Genomic DNA, 18,585 nt, shown 5'->3' with positions numbered 1-18,585 from the left:
GTCGGCTTCCATGGCAGATTCCGGCCGATTATGACCACAGCAGCGGCGGAGGTGGGTCAGGAAATGTCGGCCGTCGTGTGCTGGTTCGTTTGGCACCGGTCTCGGAGATCAGCTCCAAGCGAGGCGGCCGGTGCGACGTCGGGAAGGGAGGAAGGTCGCGGGAGGGTTGCTGCGGGAGGAGAGAGAAGGAGCTGACGGGGGAGAAGAGAGAGAGCGCTATAAAAAGCTGACTTTTTGACCAAATTACCATTTTCCCCCTCGCGGTTTTTAGACCATATCTTCTTCGTTACAGCTCCGATTCGGGTCTACTCCGTGTCTACGAACTCCTTTCGCTGCGCTCTACGCAATGGCGTAGGCGAAATTCCCAAATTCTTTCTCGATTAAAAAGTCAAAATTTTCCCTATTAAAATATGCGAGGGCAATTTGGTCCTTTCGCTAAAAGATATTTTCTTTACTTTTTAGATATTTTCTTTGTTTTTAGATATTTTGTTTTGGGTTCTTACAAACCCAGTGGCACCCTTGCCTAGACCTAAGGTCATAACCACACCTAGCATTTAGGGGCCCACATGTCAAAAACAGTATAACTTGGCTGCTAGACAATTTTTAAAAATAAACATAAAAACTGCGTATAGCCGAGCGGCTATAATAGTTTTCAAAAAAATTAAAATTAAAAAAACCGAGTATAGCCGATCGGCTATACTATTTATAAAAACACAAACAAAAGACCCCGTCTATCTATGAGGCTTCCACGTATCAAAACGTATAGTGCTCAGCTATACAATTTAAAAAAATAAAAAAACCAGAGTATAGTCACCCGACTATACTATTTATTAAAATAAACATAAAAAACCAGAGTATAGCCGGGCGGCTATACTATTTTAAACAAACCGAGTATAGCGGGCTGGCTATACTATTTAAAAAATAAAACAAAGACCCACCTATGTTTCAAAAAACGTATGGCCGTGCGGCTATACTTTTATTATAAAAAAGAAAAAGAAAAAAGAGGAACCGCATAGCGATTAACCTCTCACGTTCATTCATAGTTAGTAAAATACCGAACTGGAAAAAATATGAATAAAATACGTATGTGTTTTATTTAGCAAAATTTTGGCAAATTACAACTTAAAAGTTCGGCCACAATATCATATCTTAATATAATGTATTTATTTTTTTAATATATATTATTTTTATTCAATATTATGTGTATAATACGTAAATTTTTGTGTCTTATTGAGAATTTTGTAAAAAAAGATGTGTATTAAACATGAAAAATACATATATACATGTACAATATGAGTATTGTATGTTTGCTTTTTAAAAACGTGAAGTTTACAGAGTGTTTAAGGCATGTACAGAACGCAGATGTATTGTTGAAAAATAAGTATGTATGTGTGTCATATAGTATTAAAAGTGAAAATGTTAAATTTTTTATACGAGTAATAACTCTGAAAAAGTAAAAAATTAAAAAGGGACAATAGAGACTCAGGTAATTTCCTAATAGTAATGAATAAAAAAGAAAAAAAGGGTATTTAAAGAGTATAGCCACGGGGCTATACTCTTTATTAAATTAAAACAAAAACAAAAACAGTCCAGTAAAGCAATGCGGTTATATGATTTTTTTTAAAAAAATTTAAACAACCGAGTACAACCTCTCGGCTATACTATATATATTAAAAAAAAGAAATCGCCTATCGATTAGGGGCCCACGTGTAAAAACAGTATAGCCGGCCGGCTAAACTATATTTAAAATAAACATAAAAACCTAGTATAGCCGCGCGGCTATACTATTTATAATATAAAAGTTGGTACGTGTCAAACCTGTCTAGCCATGCGGCTATACTGTTTATTAAAAAAATTAAAACAAAAAAGCCCAGTAAAGCCGTTCGGCGATACTATTTTTAAAACAAATTATAAAAATCGAGTATAGCCGAACGGCGAAAGACCAAACTAACAATTAGGGGCCCACGTTCAAAAACAGTATAGCCGGTCGGCTATACTATTTTCAAAATAAACAAAAAATAAGATATAGCCGTGTGGCTATACTATTTATAAAACAAAAAAATCCTCCTAGGCAGTAGGTGTCCGCGTGTCAAAGAGTATAACCGCACGGCTATACGGTTGATTAAAAAAATTAAAACAAAAAAAGGCCCAGTAAAGCCGCCCGGCTATACTATTTATATGTAAAAAAATTAAAAAACCGAGTATAGCCTCCCACGTGTCCAATACAGTATAGCCGTCCGGCTATACTATTTTTTTAAACAAACAAAAAAACCGAGTATAGCCGTAGGGCCGTACTACTTTCCCCAAAAAAAAAAGGGGTATGGCCGCTCGGCTATACTATCCATTAAAAAACAAAACGCCAGCTAAGTGTCAAAAAAGTGTAGCCGTGCGGCTATACTATTTTTTTAAAAAAAAAAAAACCGGCGTATAGCCGCCCGGCTAGAATATTTTCTTTTAATTTTAAAACTCGTTGGAAAAGCCGAGACTAGATATAAACATAATGGGTTGACTGAAAAACAGATATAAACATAATGGTGGAACCGTAATTTTTCAACTAACCGACAATAAACAAAGCCGCGAGATTTCGAATGGCCAACCGAAAGATCGGCCACCTAAAAACCTCAAACGGAACCAAAAGCTAAAACCCTAGCCCCAGCCGAAGGCTGAAGCGAGCTCAAAACCCCCAAAATTCAAAAACCAAGGCCAACAACATATCGTCACATAAGGATGTTCATGGCGAACCGACGGCGCCTCCAAGTTCTGACCCGCCACGCCTCAGCCCTCTTCTCCACAAACACTACATTCCAGTCCCTCCAAACTCCACCTCCCCTCCCCATCTATCAACCCCTCAAAACTCTCACCTCCAAATTCCCTCTCATTTTCACCAACCCCGATCCCAATTGGTCGCAAACCCGCCATTTCTCGTCGAGCCGAATCGGAGATGTGAATGAAGACAATGAGCACAGTGAAGAAGAAGATGATGATGACGACGATGACGATGACGATTATGATGATGATGATGAAGCAGTTGGGGATAGTGAGGACGAGAGTGTTTCTGGGTGCGGCTCGAAAAGGGAGTATACTGCGGAGGAGAAAGAGGCGGAGGCCGCCGCTATTGGGTACCAGGTGATTGGGCCTCTTCAGAAATCTGATCGGGTTTTCAAACCGTATGAGCCGGTTTTCGCTGTGGTTCAGGTTCGTGTCGGTTTCACTTTATCTTTTGCCATAAATGAGACTGTTAAAATGGTGAAATGGGTTTTGGTTAATGTGATTTTTTATTGTACTTGTAGATTGGTTCGCATCAGTTCAAGGTTAGCAATGGGGACTGCATTTTCACTGAAAGATTGAAGTTCTGTGAAGTGAATGATAAGGTAGGTACAGATTTATTGTTGCCCATTGTGTTTTACTGCATTTACCCAAACAAATGAATGTCAGTATTTCATATTCTCGGAAATTGAAATCACAAGTTCATTCTGATATCTTGTAGCTGTACAATGTACTGGTGTTATATTCATAGGAAGTAGGGAGATTGAATTTCTAGTTATTCCCGTTTGTTCTTGACCCTTATGTTGCTACTCTTCCTATACGGCATTGCATTATTATGAAACCTGTGATACCAATTTCCTTGTAAGGTACGTCTCAGACATTCATCCGGCAATGCTAGTAGTGTAGTATGGAAGCCAAACTAATGAACTTACATTCAACTTTCCTGTAATCTTTTGTTTCTGCTTCTTCGGGCTTGTTTTGTAATAGCTCTTTTGATGTCTGTTTCAGAACTTAGATAAGTAGATGAAACAAAGGCCTTTTTTTTTCTTTTCTTTTTTTTCTTTCTCTCTGGGGAGTTTGATGATTTTGCCTAGTTGTCAGACTATATGAGATCAAATTGTTGTAACTTGTATCACTTCGGATTTTCTTGTGGATTTATTTTTTCTAATTTTATATATGAACTCAATTATTTAATGGTTCAAATTCTCGTCTATTACAGTTAATATTGAACAAGGTTCTCTTGCTGGGCTCAAGTAGTCAGACAATAATTGGTAGGCCCCTACTACCAGATGCAGCAGTTCATGCAGTTGTTGAGGAGCACGTAAGTGTGACACCATTGTTTCTTTCTTCTTACTATGTGCGCGTGAGTGAGTAGGTACAACCTGTGTCTTTTGTCGCATTACCAATGTGGATTGGACAACAGGTTCTCTCATATCTTTTGTGGTTTAATTTTTTTTCTTGAGAGGATTTTCCTCTGGAAAGAAAAAAAGCTAGAGTAAAGAGTGTGCTTCAGATTTCTTTTTTCTTATTTGTTTTTTTTTTTTTCCCTTCATCTCAGGCATTAGATGCAAAGGTAATTATTTTTAAGAAAAAGAGAAGGAAGAATTACCGTCGAACCAAAGGACATCGCCAGGTATGTATAGAAATCCCTTGTCTAAACAGTCATAATGTGTTTGTCTTAGTACATTGATTATCGTTTTACTTGGAATTTTTTCAGGAATTGACGAAGTTGAGGATAGTTGATGTTCAAGGGATTGAGAAACCAGAAGTCCCTGAAAAGCCTCCAAAAGCACCTGGTATGAAGCCAGAAAAGGTTGCTGTTGCTGCTTAGGAGAAACGTTCCCTGTGGTTGAATATTGGCAATAATGGCATTCCACTCATAAGGTTGTGCTTTATGGTGAGCATGATCAGATTCCTACGTTGCTCCATGCACATTTTGGGATGCCATTCGAAATAGAGATGTAGATTGAACCAGAGGTGGTGGGTGTTGTAGGATTTGTTACACAAATATTTTTGTTTTGTATCTTCTGTATTCAGAAGTGCAAATTGTGAAACCGTGAGCTGAATGAATGAGTTTTGTTCCCTAATAGATATTTTCTTTGCCATCAGTCTTGACTCTTGAGTTTTGCTAAAGTCTCTCAATATCATGTAACTGCATTATTCCAATGTGAACAAGGACGCATCTCTGCCTGAACCATGAATGGGATTCTTGAGCCATTCCTTGTAGTTTGTAACGAATGCATGACGGTCTGAATCCTACATTGTGTCGACTTGTAGGTTCTATTGAATTGTTACTAAGAAGATTCAATGTTGACATCATTGGTGGATGCCATGTACACATGTTTGGGTTTGGACAACTTTTACTGGTGTGTCCTGTTCTGTTCAGTGATATGTGAAACACTGGGAAAGCCATTTCCATTTGGGTAAGGAAAGCATGGACCCTCTGTCACCACAAATAAATTATTGTCTTTAGATTGATTGCTGGTGAAAGTGTAAGAGTGGCAATGAGTTGAATGAGAGAGACAGAAAGAGAGAGGGAAACAGAAGGCTGATGAATTGCTGTGGTAAACAGAAGATTCAACGGGCTTTAGTGCGACCCCAAATTCTTGAATTAACGTTTGGTTTTGTGCGCAATTGGTGCCTTGTTGTGTGATTTATTTTGGTCAACTCGCAGAACCTTGAAAGTGGTTTCTAGCTTCGATGGTCCATCCACCAACACAAAAAGCTTATTAAACCAAGTTAGACTTGAGTTCCGAAGTATACTGTGACAGCCCAGGTTGCGTTTAGAGAAATTACAAAGCTGGGTAGTATTTACCATTGAAAAAGAAAAAATGCTATATAATCAACATTTTTTCTTTTGATATAAGAGATATTGGATGACGAAAAATCCAACATAGGAATTAAGTAAATACTCATGACCAATTGAGATATAATGAGCATTTGGTTGCAGCGAACTTTCTAGGCTAAAGCTACAATCCAATATGGAAAACTTCACCGGTAAAGGTCTATTCCGTCGAAAGTTTGTCGGAAAATATCTATCTTGTTGAAAATTTATCAAAGAAGAACAAATGCGCCAGGAATAGTTTATCAAGGCGAAAATTTGTTGGGAAGGACAAAATTCTATAATGAGCATTTGGTTGCAGCGAACTTTCTAGGCTAAAGCTACAATCCAATATGGAAAACTTCACCGGTAAAGGTCTATTCCGTCGAAAGTTTGTCGGAAAATATCTATCTTGTTGAAAATTTATCAAAGAAGAACAAATGCGCCAGGAATAGTTTATCAAGGCGAAAATTTGTTGGGAAGGACAAAATTCGCCGCGAAAAGTATGTTTTGTCGGAAAAGAACAAACTTCCCCGTCTATCCCGGCGAAATACCACTGATGAGGCTGGCCTATTGATGAAGCCTACTCAATCTATGGTACTTTATAGGAACAACTGTCCATGGTGCATAATTATTTTCCCAACAGAAGACAGTCAAATTCAGTAGCCATTTGATACAAGATTCACACACGTTTCAAATAATACTATATTTTTGTCTTGCAGACACAATGACAGCATTAAGTTCCTAAAGAGAATATCTGATTAAGATAATACAAAGACCCCTGCAATAATTTCATAGACTACTTTAGTCAAATCTGTCTGCTCTGCACCATAAAAAAATGTCAAAACCTCAACATTTCAAATCCAGACAATTCATTCATGTAATGGAACATTTGTAGGGGGACACGTTCACTCTTTCTGAAAACGACTTCGTTTCTTTATACATCAATTTTAATATTTTCTATAAATTCACAAGGCGCATCAAAATGGAAGGAAGTTGCTGGAAAATGAGAAGAGCCCTCAAAATGGATGAGAGTGAGAGAAGGAATAACATCAATATATAAGTTCATTTTGAGCGTCCCATCTTTATCAAACCCTACCCTACTAACAACAGTAGGAAGGAAGCAGTCCCATCGATCCACAAAAATTCATTATGCAAATAATGCTGTAAATGGACTAAGCAAACTGCAGCGCACACACATATATATATATATATATATATATATATATATATCTATTTCGTTGACCCCAAAACCTGATTAGGATGAGTCTTTCACTTTCGGCCATCATTAGTACCATTTGGCTATTTTCTTATATACCCCCCACTTCATTGGCTAGGGTCCCACAAACCCCTTTCAGCAAAGGCCTTCCTTCTTATGCATACCATGTATATATATGTCAAGCCTGTTAATATATATATGTTAGCCCTAATCCCCACCATCAATCTAATGCTTTGCTTGAATTTGATTTTCTTTTATGATCACCCACTCCAATCTGACTTCTTTCCATGCTTGTATTGACATTATTGAACTTCAACTGGACCTTCTTATAAACAACAACTATTTTGTGTCCATAAGTTTTTAGAATTGTGATTCGAACTTGAGGCCTTATCTTCAAACAAACAGACATTTGAGTTAAAAATTTGAAAAAATGAAAGTAATAATGCTTGGGGACAAATGGAGCTTGTTTAGAGGTCATTTGGTGACCCCAACTCATCCACTTTCTGCATATGATTTTGTTTCATTGAAGCCTAATACGTGTTGGTCTGGGTGGTTGAAGGGTCGGCTAGCGATTTTAGTAATACAAGAATATCCCCTTCCATGAAAAAAAGTGCTTTTTAAGTGGATTCACTTTCTTCTTTGCCACCTATAAATCCTCTTTCAACTACAAAGTGTATATATATAGATGTAAAGAGTTGGGCATTTCCCTAAAACCACTTTGCATCCCACTTTCAATTTAATATGATTTTGCTAATGGAGTTCCCTGTCACAATAGTTTCTCCACTTTGATTAATCTCACTCACAGAAATACTCCTAATAAATCTCCATCACCAATCCTAACCTACTTGTTAATCTTTTTTTCTTTTTTTTTTCTTTTTGTATCACAAAATATGATCGGATGCCGATAGATTAGCATAATATCTTTCCTTTTTCTTTAAAAAGAGAAAAAAAATTGAAGTATTGGACCAATAATGACCACTAATTAAACAATTAAATATGAAAAATATATACAAATACATGTTTGTATAGCTAGGTCATCTGCAAATGGGTCAAACTCTCTTATGCTAATATAAAGTTTAGGAGGAGATTGGTTACTCTCATCAACAATGCCAATAATAATATTCGTAAATGGGTACATGTACACGTGGTGCGTCGAGTTTCATTGATTTGGAAGAGAAGGTGATCACTCCACCACTTTTGTCTCTCTCAACGATAAAAAATATATATATTTCAAAAACATATCGAAATTATGTTGTAGCCCACCTTCAACGGTAAGGATACAAACTACTGCTATAGTTGGGACCAACTTTGCTCCAAAACCACATGTCATATAACTAATAACCAACAATAAAAATGGTGAAAAATATAGGGTTGATTTCAATTAATTTGATCCCCTACGGTTGTATGTTTAAGGCATATTTGTCTTTACGTTTTCAATTTTAACAATGAGGTATCTTCAAATTGAAAAATTATTGTAATGTAATTTTGACCTTTAATTTGACCATTAAAAAACCGTTAAATGATGATGTGGAGTCCATTTTGCAGCACAAAATTAATATATTATATATTGCAGAGGGAATTAGTGAATGAATAATATTATTCCACTTGTTGATCTAATCTGCGCTGCACCTCATGCGCTGCATATAGAACTAGAGCTTTAAAAATGCAAAGAACATTGCTAATTGTGACAGCAAATCTTGCCATTGAGGAAAAAAAACAAATTAAAAAAAAAAAACAAAGGGAATGAGCCTGTGAATATTCGCCCTTTTCCTCTCTAAGAATTAGTGGGCGGTCCTAATTATAATCTGTATATGCTGCATGTATGTATACGTACTATAGGTATAGCTAGTGCTTTTTCTGATCACCCACCACTACTTCTTAGTCTTTTTGTAATGTGATCGAGTTGGTAATTAATTAATAATTAGAGCATTAATCATCACAACAATCAATTAGCATTAATCATCACAGCAATCAATAACCAGAGAAATGAGCTCACAGAAAAAATGATGCTATAATATTACTCATGCATGCATGCATGCGTCCATGATTTATATATCGAAGTGAAATGAGAAAAATCCTAGCATGAATGGAAATTTGAGGATATACTTGTGGTAGATCAACTTGGAAGGAACCAATACCAAGCTTGGCTCCACTTTGCTGTTGTAGAGATCAAGTGTGTCAGTGGATGGGTCGGGTTTATTTTTCCGGGTCAGAATGAAACTTCATAGAAAGAGAGACACAACACACATCTACAGGAGAAAGGCAATAAAAAGAAGCTAGCTAGGGTTGAAAGAAAATGCACTTTGTTCTTCTTCTTTTTTAAAATTTAAATCAACCAGAAAAAAATAGCCACACCTACTATGCCTTAAATCGGTGAGAATATATATAAACTTGAGTTGAGATTGAGAATATCTTGGAAGAATTTGGATTTGATTATAGGCCAGGCATTTCAAGTCGGATTCGAATGGATACAAATTTGAATCCAATCGCATTGCACCTCTGACTAAAACCTAAAAAGCACTGAGACACAATCTTAGAGAAACATGGAAACAACAAAAATATAAAATTACCTTGAAATATTGGACATTGGCTAGCTAGGATATGTTGGAAATTGCCCTCATCAAAAGGTCGGTGCACAATGGGGCAACAGGACTATATCATAATAATAAGATGACATATATATATATGTTTACCTACCTCAAAGAAGCAATGTAAATCTTTGTACCTAGCTAGAAAGAATTTATATATATATATATATATATATATATATATAGTCCCTTTGGAGCCGCCGGACAGCACCTATAGAATTTGAAGTCAAATCTAGGGCACATACATATACATTGGCAAAGTGCATGGAACAGATAAGTGCAACAAAGAGTTGGCACTTTGAATTCAGCCAAAAAGATTTGTATAAAGGAGATTACATGTGGTTTTCTAAGTAGGATATAAAGGTAGTTTAATTAGGGATCGGTCATTTTCATTGCCCGTGGCTTTTTGGCATTCTATCTGCCTTTCCAAATCGGCAGTGTCTTTGTGCTCTTATTATTATAGTTTTAACTTTAATGTCGTTCCAGTTTTTGCCTCTGAAAGGAAGGAACCAACCAGGTTGGTACCTTTTTGGTTTAGGGTTTGGTCATCTTTCTTATACGGTTCATTTTAACACACAAGAGGTGTATGTTAACTCACTCGTTTTTCTTCAAAATAATTTTGTCAATCAACCAATCAAAGAACGTAAATTGAATGACTACTTAATGTGTGGCTTCTAACTCTAAGCAAGCACTCAACGCTTTTGTTGAAAGCACTTTTATTAGAAGCACAACAAATTTTTTTTGGTTAAAATCCATTAAGTGTTCCTCTAAAAAGCAATAAAAGATTAAATGATTTTATAACCCAAAAACACTTTTAAGTTAACTTATTTTGTTTATAACCCTAATATGAAAAAGAAAAAAGAAAAAAAAGCACTGCATAGTACATACCCCCCCAAACAAAATCTATACAGCAAAATCTTTTTTCTCTACAAACTTAAGCCACAACCAACACCACTAGTGCTTTGCATCATCTTTGTAAAAGTACTTGCAACCTTTACTACATGTGTACTATGTTGGATAAAAGCAAGCATATTCTTCATGTCACCTGTGGCCACTTACTGCCCTATAGAATCTAATTTACAATATTCTTGTTATTTTTTACAATTGTTTTTGTATTAATTATCATATACATTTTTGGATAATAATTAAGCAAAGTATAATGATAAATATTAGAGTTGGGTAATCTTATGGCCGATAAAACGTCTTAAGAATAGCAAATATAAATTACGCCAGTTGGTCAAAACAATGTGTACTCTTCCTTGCACCAAATTCAATACCCGGCGCATTACTATTACTATGTCCAAAAAACAAAAAGTTAGGGTAAAGGGTAAAGTAGCAATTTGACGGAAAGTGTTATGTGTTTAGTAGTTGGGAGACTTAACAACAGTATTTGTGTCTGATACTGGAGATATACTGTTGGTATATTCTTCTCCCGTATGTCTCTTATATCCAATTGGCTGGCTGTCACAAACACACGCACTTGAAGCCTCCAAAACATCACACACTCAACAACGCAAAACACACAACCATCGCCAATCGAAACCCAACAGACACATACACAAGGAGCTCTCTTTGTCTCTGTGCGTGTCGTGCCACTTTGTGCAATGGTTTCGTGGTTCGGTCGTGGGGTGGAGGACGGGTTTGAAACAGGGCCTCTCTGTCTCTGAATTCTCAGCTTTTTGTTAACCTGTGACGATTTTCCTGAGAAAATGAAAAGTGAGAGAGAAAGTGCAAGAAAGTGACGAAAATGAGACGGCTGATGCTCTTTCGAGGAGTTTTGTTCTGGGTCGACTTTCTATTGTCAGCTTTTGGTGGCTTTCTCATGTTTTCTTCTGGGTATTTTTGGTTGTATTCATGACTTTTTACGCGCTTCCCCTGCTTTTCAGAGGCTGTTAATGGTACACTTATTCTCTCTCTCTACATATCTCTCTTTTCTTTTCATCAATTGTTGTACTCTATATTACACACACACACGCAACGCACACATATATGCCATGGTTTTAAGTTTCTTATTGAATTTTGAACTTTTATTTTGGAAAAAAGAAAGATTCTAGGTTTAATTTCTTGATGTGAACGAGTTTAGTGTACCAATTTCATTTATAATTTTGTTTTTTGGAATAAATGGTTAATGGGATAGAAGGAACTTAGTATGTAAATAGTTGTATATAGAAGTCGATGGGTTCTGGAAATTGAATATTTTTGGGTTGCATGTTGGATGCATGAGGTTTAGAAGAAATAAAATATGGATGTCAAGTTGAAGTCCCAGTAACAGAATGGGGAATGAAAAGTATGAATATTTTTGTGTTAGTGAAATTTGTGAAGGGATTCGAGAGCCTCAATTAATCCATACATGAATTTTTAATTATTAGGTGGAAGATGCTTGATTCATGTACCAAGTGATTAGTTAGAGTAAGAGCTTCCTTCTGGTTTTAATTTTTGCTCTCCTTGACAGATTTTAAGTTAACCGGCTTGTGTTTCCAAAATGCTACTCAAATTTATATTTTGGACACTGAAAGTCTAAAATCCAACCCTTTTCATCAAATCTGTATGCAATCCCAAGTACAAGCAATTTTAAATCTCCAACTTTTAAGATTGCAGCATCATATAACACTTTCCATCTCTCTCTCTGAATTTAGGTTTCTAAATTTTCTCTATATGGAAATGAAATATTGCAGGTTTCTTTGAATCTTTACAGAAGATAGTAACAATAAAATAATAATAATAAACTACCCAAAAAGAGCACATGCTGAAGGTGCAAAATTTCCAGAAGATCCTACTTGTGCTGAGTTATATGAAGCTCCTACTTCTTCATCTTCTTCTTCTTTCCGTGAAATTTCGTTGTTTTACCAAGTGTCAGATCTCTATCCATTTGAAGCCATTCCTTTCATGCACAAGAAACTAAAACGATTAATGTGAAATCTAAATTACATGTTCTGTTTTCTGCATCTACTTGTGTGGCCCCTTCTCAAATGTTTCTCTCATAAATTCTGGTCTCTCTGTTTCTATTTTCTTGTCACACTATAAATTAAAAGATGGTATTGATGCAGGTTTCCCAGAAATGTTTAACTGCTTAAAGAAGCTCTTATGACTTTTGGCATTCACAAATGGCTATTTTATAGATTTCTTAGAGCACTCCTGCAGTAGTTAGGCGATGTTGTTGCTGGTTGTATGGAAACATCATACTTTTAGAGAAGCTCCCAAGATCTTTCGCAGTGACAAATGGTTGTTCAGCTACCTCCCTGAGAGATCACCCAGTATTTGGCTCTGAACTGCAGTAAACCAAGCGCGAAGATAGATTTCTGTTGGGTGGATTGAACTTTGTTGATCTCATTCCTGCACTCTGTTGGTTAGTTCAACTCTTGAGGCTAACCCCCTTTGGCAGTGGATAAATCCTGAAAGAAACTTTGGCTTCCTTTTGGGGCAAATCTCCTTTGGCAAAAGAGACACACACACATGTGTGTGTATGTCTCTCTATATATATTATATTAACAAGTGAAAGTTCAGCTCTGTTGGGCAAATCTCCTTTGGCAAAGTTACTTAAGTTCCCTTTGGTTGGTTGATTTTATTCTGTAGCGGATGAGAAGAGTTCTTCTGTTTAGTTGTCATCAATTTATCTCAAACTCCAGCCTTGCTTTAGGGCAGATCTCCTTTGGCATTCTGCTTGCTATTTCGGGAAGCTTCACCTCGACCTCTGGGAAAGATATCATCTGGCAGTTGCAATTCCTTGATACTTCTGCAGTTGGGAAAATCTCCTTTTGAAGTTTGTCGTGGGAAAATTTATTCTGGTTGAAACTTCACTCCACTCATCGGGCAAATCTCATTTGGCATTTTGAGTCCACTGTTGACTCCTGTTACCCCTCTGTTGGGCAAATCTCCTTTGGCATTTGGAGTCCTCGTTGACTCCTGTTATCCCTGTAGGGCAAATCTCCTTTGGCATTAGATCTCCAGTTGTAGTGGTGAAAGTATCCTATTGGAGATACTAGCACATTATCCGTATCAAATATCAAGTGGAAAAATATAGGGCAAATCTGTTTATCACAGAGGATTGTTGTGGTAATACTCATCATTTCATCTTTTGGAGACTCCACAGACTACCGATCCTTGTAGCAGTACGTTCTAAGGACTTCAAGATAAATTAAGATTTGCATGTGTTAAATTGATCCATTTCTAGAGGGTATGTTGTCAACATTACTACTCTCTTTTCTATTTACTTTTATGTTTTTCACCACTTATCTATAATTTATATGTTATACATTAAAGTTGCTCAAAGATAATGTACTATGTTCACACCAAGCAAGACGGAGATTTGAAGGAAATGCCCCTTACACGGTTTCTGTGCTTCTTTGGCAATACCGATCTCCAAAAAGATCTTGGTTTTTCAATGAGTGAAAATTAACCAAGTTTCTCTAGAGAGCTTTTTTTTTTTTGGTCCCATTTTGCAACTAAGGGGAGAAATCTCGCACATGGACTCTTTACTCCTTTCATTCATTTTATTTTGATTTTTTTCTTTGTTATCTTGTAATCATGCTATACATACATGCACACATGCATTCGTAAATACATATGAAAACATACTCTTAATCATATTGTTGATATTGAACTAAGTTGTATATCCATAGGCAGCTGAAGAATGGATATGCTCCTCAGTGACTCTGATTGGGAGAGTTTTAGTGAGACTGGAAGTAGTGAGGATCACGAGGAAAATGAATATTTCTATGGCGGACATGCCAGTAGCATATTGTCTAGCCTGGAGGCTACCATTGGGAAAATTGATGACTTTCTCTCGTTTGAGAGGGGATTTATATATGGGGACATGGTGTGCGCCGTAAGAGATCCATCTGGACAAATGGGAAGAGTGGTTGGGATCAATATGTTTGTTGATTTGGAGGGTGTTAATGGAAATATGATAAAATATGTGAACTCCAAGAACCTTTTAAAGATCCGGTCCATTTCAGTGGGGGATTATGTTGTTTGTGGTCCATGGCTTGGAAGGGTGGATAGAGTGGTCGACCGTGTTACTGTTGTCTTTGATGATGGGACGGAGTGTGAGGTCACTGCTGTTGATCAAGAGAAGCTCTTACCCATTTCTCCAAACATACTTGAAGATCCACAGTACCCATATTATCCAGGACAGAGAGTGCAGGTCAGGCTTTCAACTGCTTCCAAGTCAACTAGGTGGTTATGCGGTAACTGGAGGGAAAATCAAGATGAGGGAACTGTTCGTTATGTGGAAGGAGGTTTGGTGTATGTTGATTGGCTTGCCTCTGTTCTCATGGGATGTGATACAAAATTTCCTGCTCCTCCACGTGTGCTCAATTCAAAAAAGTTGACTTTGTTGTCTTGTTTCTCTCATGCAAACTGGCAACTTGGGGACTGGTGTATGCTTCCAGTTAGTGACCATAAAGCTATCATGGAGCAGGCTTTTCAGAATGCATCTACTTGTGAGCTCATTAACCAGCACAAGAAATCAGAAAGAGGATTCAGGAGAAGAAACACTAATTCAAAATTTGAGGAAATCTTTGTTATCATAAAGACAAAGACAAAAGTTGATGTTGTGTGGCAAGATGGTAGCCACGCTTTGGGATTAGATTCACAGACATTAGCTCCAGTAAGTGTTGTAAATGATCATGAATTTTGGCCTGAACAGTTTGTCCAGGAAAAGAGTACTTGTGATGATCCACACTTGCCTAGTAGCCAAAGATGGGGTGTTGTGCGGGGTGTGGATGCAAAGGAAAGGACAGTAAAGGTGCAATGGAAAACTATCACTGCACCTGAAGCAAATAATTCAGAGGGAGAGCAAATGGATGAAATTGTAAGCGCTTATGAACTGGTTGAGCACCCAGATTACTCCTACTGTTTTGGAGATTATGTGTTCAGGTTGGTCCAGAATCAGTTTGATGAACAAGCAGCTAAAAACTATCCAAACACAAAGATTGGCATGAGCGAGGAAGCTGCTCTGATAGACGAGAACTGTGGTGGGCATCAAGACGAGTACACTGATAAATGCTACCTATCTCACATTGGAAGTGTTACGGGCTTCAGAGATGGAGCTGTGGAAGTGAGATGGGCTACTGGTATTACAAGCATGGTATAAATTTAAGCCATTTTTGTTTGTTTATTCATCATTCTGTTTGTTAAATGATTTCGAGCTGGTGTTGGTTTCCCATTAGATTTTGATTTCATTTTAAAGTTTTCTTTTTCATTGTTACAGGTGGCCCCTCATGAAATTTTCCGGTTTGACAAACATGAAGGTTCAGCTGGAATCCCTGCAGAAGATGACATTGAGGACTTGAATCGAGCTATGATTCAAAATGAAAAACAACCTTCTAACCTGAAAGGAAAGGTACCGCCATCTCTCTCTCTCTCTCTCTCTCTCTCTCTCTCTCTCTCTCTCTCTCTCTCTCTCTCTCTCTCATGTAAGAAACAACAGCCAACTGTTCGTGGTGGCATTTTTCGGTTTCCACTTCCCTGGGTGGCAAATGTTTTTGAAACATCGGGTTGCATTTGAGGTTCATGAAATGACTGTTGGATTGGGTTGCATTTGTAACAATAGTTGGCTCACATCCTAACAGCTTAATTTTTTTGGAGCAACGGTTAGTTAACAAAAACTTAACCTGGTATTATAGCAAAAGATCTTGAGTTCAAATCCATGAAAACCTCCCAATTTATGTTGGGGTCAACATGTTTGGTTACCTTGGGAAGAGGCCCACACATTAAAGATTTATTTGTCTGCATTTTAACAATTTAAGCTTTTCCAAACAATTGTAAATCAACCAAAAACTTACAGTATTGCTTCCTATAAACTCTGAATATCCTGTATCGTTTGCATTTTCCTCCCGACAAGCTGAATAACATTTCTATGTTCAGGATTCATTGAATTCGGATGCTGCCAGTAAAGGTTGCAAAAAGTACACAAGGGAGTCTAGTTCCTATTTCCTTCCTCAAGCTGCTATTGGATTTTTCACAAGCATAGCTGCGAATCTCTTTGGATCCCATGATTCCGCATCACTTTCAGGTCCTTCACCATCAGTCTGTATTTCTGAAGTTGGAAATGAATCTGAGATCTCCCATGAGAAAGGAATAGTGGAAACTTGTGACCTTTTCACTAAGCCACATTCAACGGCTGAGCTGGAAAGATTTGGAAAGAAAATTTTGATTGAGGAAGGCAAAGAAATTGAGGGGAATAGCCTTCCACATTTAAAAGCCAATGAGACTGCAGATCAGTTCAGGCAATTTGACATGGTTTCTGATTGCTCAGACCACAATTTTCATGGTGCCAGCAAGGAGTTCGTATTATCTCAGGTCAGAAACCGGATGAAATTTCCATACAAATGTACCACTTCATATTTCATACACTCAGGATGGTCGTAATTCTTATCCATTTTGTTTCCTCATAGGTGAAAAGAGGCTGGATGAAAAAGATTCATCAAGAGTGGAGCATCTTAGAGAAAGATCTTCCTGGTTAGCACTTCATCTTCTTTAAGTTTAATTTTTAATGGTTTTCATAGCAATAGCATGATTTGGTAACATAGAGCAAGACTTGATCGGGAAGAAGTAAATATATAGACGAATTTCTGTTGGTTAGGAAAACCATGAATTGATAACTGAAGGGATATTCTTATTCTAAGTACTTTTAACTCTCACTAGAGGCCCCATACTTAATTAACTTTGCTGTCATCAACAGAAAAAATCTATGTCCGTGCTTTTGAGGAAAGGATGGATCTTCTGCGGGCAGTCATTGTTGGTGCACCTGGAACTCCATATCATGATGGGCTTTTCTTCTTTGACATTTATCTTCCTCCAGAGTATCCTCATGAACCACCTGTAAGTATTTACGTGTGGTTGTGCAGTTCTGTTATTTACATTTATGGCTATTATAGTGCGTGCTAATTTAGTATGTCAATCTTAAAATTTTATGCAGTTGGTGCACTACAGATCTGGTGGTCTCCGTGTCAACCCTAATTTGTATGAGTCTGGAAAGGTCTGTCTCAGTCTTCTTAACACATGGGCGGGTACGGGCACTGAAGTTTGGAATCCAGGGAGCTCCACCATTCTTCAAGTTCTTCTCTCCCTTCAAGCCCTTGTGCTTAACGACAAGCCATATTTCAATGAAGCTGGATATGATCAGCAGGTGGGAAGAACTGAGGGAGAGAAAAACTCAGTAAGCTATAATGAAAATGCCTTCCTCATGACTTGCAAGTCCATGCTGTACATACTCCAAAAGCCACCTAAGGTATGATAGTTGTTTTGGTAATATGATGTTTTCCTTGGGGGCATACTGGATAAAGATAGTGTTCCTCTGTAGTCTTTGACGTGAAATCGCAGAAAATCGTACTTTTATAAGATCATTGAAATTGTCTTGTTTGGTAAGTATGGATTGTAACTTAATAATGTGGATGCAGCATTTCGAGGAGCTTGTGGCGGAACACTTCACTCGGTGCTCCCAAAATATTGTAATGGCTTGCAAGGCGTATATGGATGGGGCTCCGGTGGGGTGTGCTGTTGATTTTCAGAAAACGGATGATAAACATTGTAAGGGAAGCTCTACTGGGTTCAAAATTATGCTATCCAAGCTCTTTCCGAAATTGGTAGAGGCTTTCTGTGATAAGGGAATTGATTGCAACCGGTTCATTGGGCCAGAGAAATGAACATGGTGCAAAAGTTGTAATATAAAGGTAACCAAGCAAGACATTTCTGTCATGTGTATAAATAAGTCCAGACACTTCCAATCTGTGTTTGGTGAAAGATTGGTCATGCTCGTGTATTTCTGAGGTTGTGGTTGTTTGCCAAAAAAGAATAAATAAAAAAGAAAGAGAATCTATGGTTTGTTTGTATCTGTGAAAAAATGACTTTGTAAGATTTGTTATTCTGTATTATACAGAGTCTTGCAAACAAAATTTATGAAATAAAAAAGCAAGAGTTGAGTTTGTGTGTCAGATGGTTTAAGAAGGTATGAGTGATTTGTTTGGTTGCCAAGAAACAGACAGAAAGTACTGAAAGAATCCCTTATGTTTCTGTATCCCTTTTCTTTTCGGCCGTGTTCTAATTATATCTTAATCATGGCTAATACTTAGGTTTAAATAATCATATTAATATTTGATAACGCATATTAGTCTATATTAAAAATAAATATAAAGAAAATATGTTACTATAATAAGAGCATTCCAAGAAATTAATATTTGATAACGAAT

At 37.2% G+C, this 18,585-nt stretch overlaps 2 protein-coding genes across 4 annotated transcripts; both read left to right on the top strand.

Annotated features, from left to right (window-relative positions):
• The first annotated feature begins 2,523 nt into the window (after window positions 1-2,523).
• Window positions 2,524-4,874, top strand: LOC117624755 (50S ribosomal protein L21, mitochondrial). Of its 2 annotated transcripts, none has more exons than XM_034356187.1 (5): window positions 2,524-3,195; window positions 3,291-3,371; window positions 3,986-4,087; window positions 4,325-4,399; window positions 4,484-4,874. In XM_034356187.1, exons 1-5 carry the CDS (start codon window positions 2,728-2,730, stop codon window positions 4,595-4,597), a joined length of 840 nt encoding a protein of 279 aa, XP_034212078.1. In that variant the 5' UTR covers window positions 2,524-2,727; the 3' UTR covers window positions 4,598-4,874. The 2 variants fall into 2 exon arrangements, 1 of the variants encoding a protein (XP_034212078.1); XR_004585368.1 differs by having other exon boundaries at window positions 2,557-3,195; window positions 3,986-4,189; window positions 4,484-4,524.
• Window positions 4,875-10,865: 5,991 nt separating this feature from the next.
• On the top strand, window positions 10,866-18,330 carry LOC117624381 (probable ubiquitin-conjugating enzyme E2 24). 2 transcript variants are annotated; one of them, XM_034355585.1, is made up of 9 exons: window positions 10,866-11,292; window positions 12,514-13,568; window positions 14,014-15,482; window positions 15,606-15,737; window positions 16,262-16,696; window positions 16,792-16,855; window positions 17,079-17,218; window positions 17,316-17,627; window positions 17,797-18,330. In XM_034355585.1, the coding sequence occupies exons 3-9, from the start codon at window positions 14,025-14,027 to the stop codon at window positions 18,040-18,042; spliced, it is 2,787 nt and encodes a 928-aa protein (XP_034211476.1). In that variant the 5' UTR covers window positions 10,866-11,292; window positions 12,514-13,568; window positions 14,014-14,024; the 3' UTR covers window positions 18,043-18,330. The 2 variants fall into 2 exon arrangements, with proteins under 2 accessions (XP_034211476.1, XP_034211475.1); XM_034355584.1 differs by having other exon boundaries at window positions 12,442-13,568.
• Window positions 18,331-18,585: the final 255 nt, after the last annotated feature.

Source organism: Prunus dulcis, chromosome 4 (genome assembly GCF_902201215.1).
Source record: "Prunus dulcis chromosome 4, ALMONDv2, whole genome shotgun sequence".
NCBI classification, from domain to species: domain Eukaryota; kingdom Viridiplantae; phylum Streptophyta; class Magnoliopsida; order Rosales; family Rosaceae; genus Prunus; species Prunus dulcis.
The sequence above is the reverse complement of the archived record's forward strand: the minus strand, read 5'-3'. Positions and strand labels throughout refer to the sequence as shown.